At 47.4% G+C, this 2,722-nt stretch overlaps 1 protein-coding gene across 8 annotated transcripts in view; it reads right to left on the reverse strand.

Annotated features, from left to right (window-relative positions):
* Positions 1-1,071: 1,071 nt before the first annotated feature.
* LOC125287397 (transforming growth factor beta-1-induced transcript 1 protein-like) overlaps positions 1,072-2,722 on the reverse strand; it is a 15,440-nt gene continuing 13,789 nt past the window's right edge. For all 8 annotated transcript variants that reach the window (XM_048233223.1, XM_048233222.1, XM_048233224.1 and 5 more), the window contains 4 exons: positions 2,709-2,722; positions 2,351-2,432; positions 2,000-2,148; positions 1,072-1,407 (listed from right to left, as the gene is read on the reverse strand). The exon at positions 2,709-2,722 is cut by the window's right edge and continues 160 nt beyond it. In XM_048233223.1, the coding sequence (XP_048089180.1) occupies positions 1,141-1,407; positions 2,000-2,148; positions 2,351-2,432; positions 2,709-2,722 (512 nt within the window). In that variant the 3' untranslated portion in view covers positions 1,072-1,140. The remainder of the gene's footprint in view (positions 1,408-1,999; positions 2,149-2,350; positions 2,433-2,708) is intronic.

Consider the following 2,722-nt stretch of genomic DNA (forward strand, 5'->3'; position numbering starts at 1 on the left):
TCTTGTTGTAGGAGGTTTATCACTTACACCAAGTTAACTTAGATAGATAGATATACTTTATTGATCCCTAGGGGAAATTCAACTTACCCAGGTTTCTCTGTCACTAAACCACATATTTGGAACACCCCACAGATCCACATCTGAGTCCAATCAGAATCATGTCAGGTCAGACCCAGATCAGATCTGGGCCCAACCAGTACCGGACCAGAGGCTCAGAACTCTGAATTCTAGCCATTGGGCCATTCGTCTTATTCACACGGCGGCCATTGTAAAACCAAAGCGAGGCTATGGTACACAAACCAAAACGAGGCTATGGTACACAACCCAGCAAATAAGGCGAATAGTCAGCAGTATCCTTTTTGTTTCCCTTTTCAGATTGTTTGATGACGAGGTTAAACTGCTATCGATTAAAAACATCAATGAGTTACCCACAGGATATAAAAATGACAGCATGATTTGGCATCTTCCCTGTATAAGTGCTGCCACTGTGATTATGAATGGCTCTCTAACTGTTGGGGCAGCTTCAAGAACCAATTGGAATGCTTCATGGAATGCTTCTTCAAGGCCATTAATAATTTAGCTTTGGATAAATCTGTTATCTGTGATTGTCTTCTGGTTTCTCTCACAGTTCTGATAACGCCAGAGCTTCTGAGAGACTGTCTATCATTATAAAAAAAGACACAGAAAATCTGTGAAAAGAGTGAAGTGAAAGAAGATGAAGGAGGCAGAGACTGAACTCTGAGATGGAGAGCTTAGGAAAGAAAACAGAGGCTTTTATTTCTTCCCTTGTTCTTTCTTTCTTTCTTTCTCATTCAGCTCTGGTTAGCATCTCCAGTCCAGGCTTCTCCACCCGTTACCTGAGCTCTCCCCACCTCTTCCTCTCCCTCTCCTCCTCCATCAGTAGAATCCCTTCTCTTCCTCTCCTCCTCCATCAGTAGAATCCTTCCTCTCCCTCTCCTCCTCCATCAGTAGAATCCTTCCTCTCCCTCTCCTCCTCCATCAGTAGAATCCTTCCTCTCCCTCTCCTCCTCCCTTTCCTGTTCCCTTTGCCCTCTCTGCTCCTTTCCTCTCTTCCTCTCTTCCTCCTCCATCCTCATTTTACCCCCACCCCATTCCCCACCTCCCTCTCTCCACCTGCATTCATCCAAAGAGCTTGATGAAGCATGGGTGGCAGTAGGGCTTGTTCTCCTGCTCCTTGAAGCAGCCCTTGCTCAGCGGCTTGAGGCAGAACTGGCACACCAGGTGGTGCGGGTGGAACTTGGCGCCCATGGCTGTGACGCAGCGGCCTAGGATGGGCTGCTGGCACGCGTGGCACATGCTGCCGCGAGACTGGTGGTAGTGGGCCTCGCACAGCGGCTGGCCCTCGTGCTCGAAGAAGCTGCCGTTGACAAACGGGCTGTAACACTCCTGCAGGGGGCGACAGAGAGAGATAGAGATAGAGAGAAGAGAGAAAGGGAGGAGAGAGAGATAGAGATAGAGAGAGAAAGAGAAGAGAGAGAGAGAAGAGAGAGAGATAGAGAACACAGAGAGAGAGAAAAGAGAGAGACAGAGAGAGACAGAGAAAAGAGGTGAGATTATGGTTAGTTAGACCCCTGGATGTATTATACAGAACTGGAGGAAGTGAGGAAGTGCCACTCCTATTCACAATGGCTAATGCTAGATTAGCTAATTCAGCCAAAAATAAGCTAATTGGGCTGCTGCCATCTTTAAAAATGGCATCCAATGATGGCCTTACGCAACAAACAGTGTGTTAGAAGTGATGTCAAGCTATGTTGTAACTGCACACATGCACACACACACACTCAAGCTTTCTCTGTTAAAGTTGTGAAATGGCCACGATCAAATACTGTCTATCAGGTGTGAATGGGACCTCTGTCTTAGACAAACACATACACACATGCGCACACACGCACACACACACACACACACACACACACACACACACACACACACACACACACACACACACACACACACACACACACACACACACACTCACCCTGCAGACGAAACACTGGGGGTGCCAGAGGGAGTTGAGTGCTGAGATGTAGTTCTCCATGATTGGCTGAGAGCAGCCTTGGCAACGGGAAGCAAAGAGGGACAAAAAGCACTGCTGGCAGTACTGCTGCCCCTCGCGGTCATGGAAACCTGTAGGCGGAAAGACAAGAGGATGGAACAAATGTGGAACTGCCAGCAATCCAAGCAGGTCACTTCTGAGTCAACATCAGTCATAATTTATAACTCTGGGAAGCACACGCCACAGAACACCAATTATGGCATTAGTCATTAATCCATTAGTGTGTACCATGGTCCCTGTGTGTATGTGCGTGTGTGTGTGTGTGTGTCTCACCTTCATCTCCAAATGACCGACTACACTTGACACAACAGAAACACTCTGGATGCCAGTTCTTGTCCATCGCAGTGACCATTTTCTAGGAAGGACAGGACAGGCACCAAAATCATCAATATGATACATTATGAGTTGAGTACACACACATACATAAACAGTGTGGAGAAGATGGTGGAAAAGTCTCTCTCACACACACACACACAAACACCGTACCACATCACACCACACCACACACACACACACGTACAGTACACACACACACACACACACACACCATACCACACCACACCACACCACACACACACACGTACAGTACACACACACACACACACACACACACACACACACACACACTTACGTTGAGAATAGGTT

This window comes from Alosa alosa, chromosome 22, assembly GCF_017589495.1.
Source record: "Alosa alosa isolate M-15738 ecotype Scorff River chromosome 22, AALO_Geno_1.1, whole genome shotgun sequence".
In the NCBI taxonomy this organism is placed as follows: Eukaryota; Metazoa; Chordata; class Actinopteri; order Clupeiformes; family Clupeidae; genus Alosa; species Alosa alosa.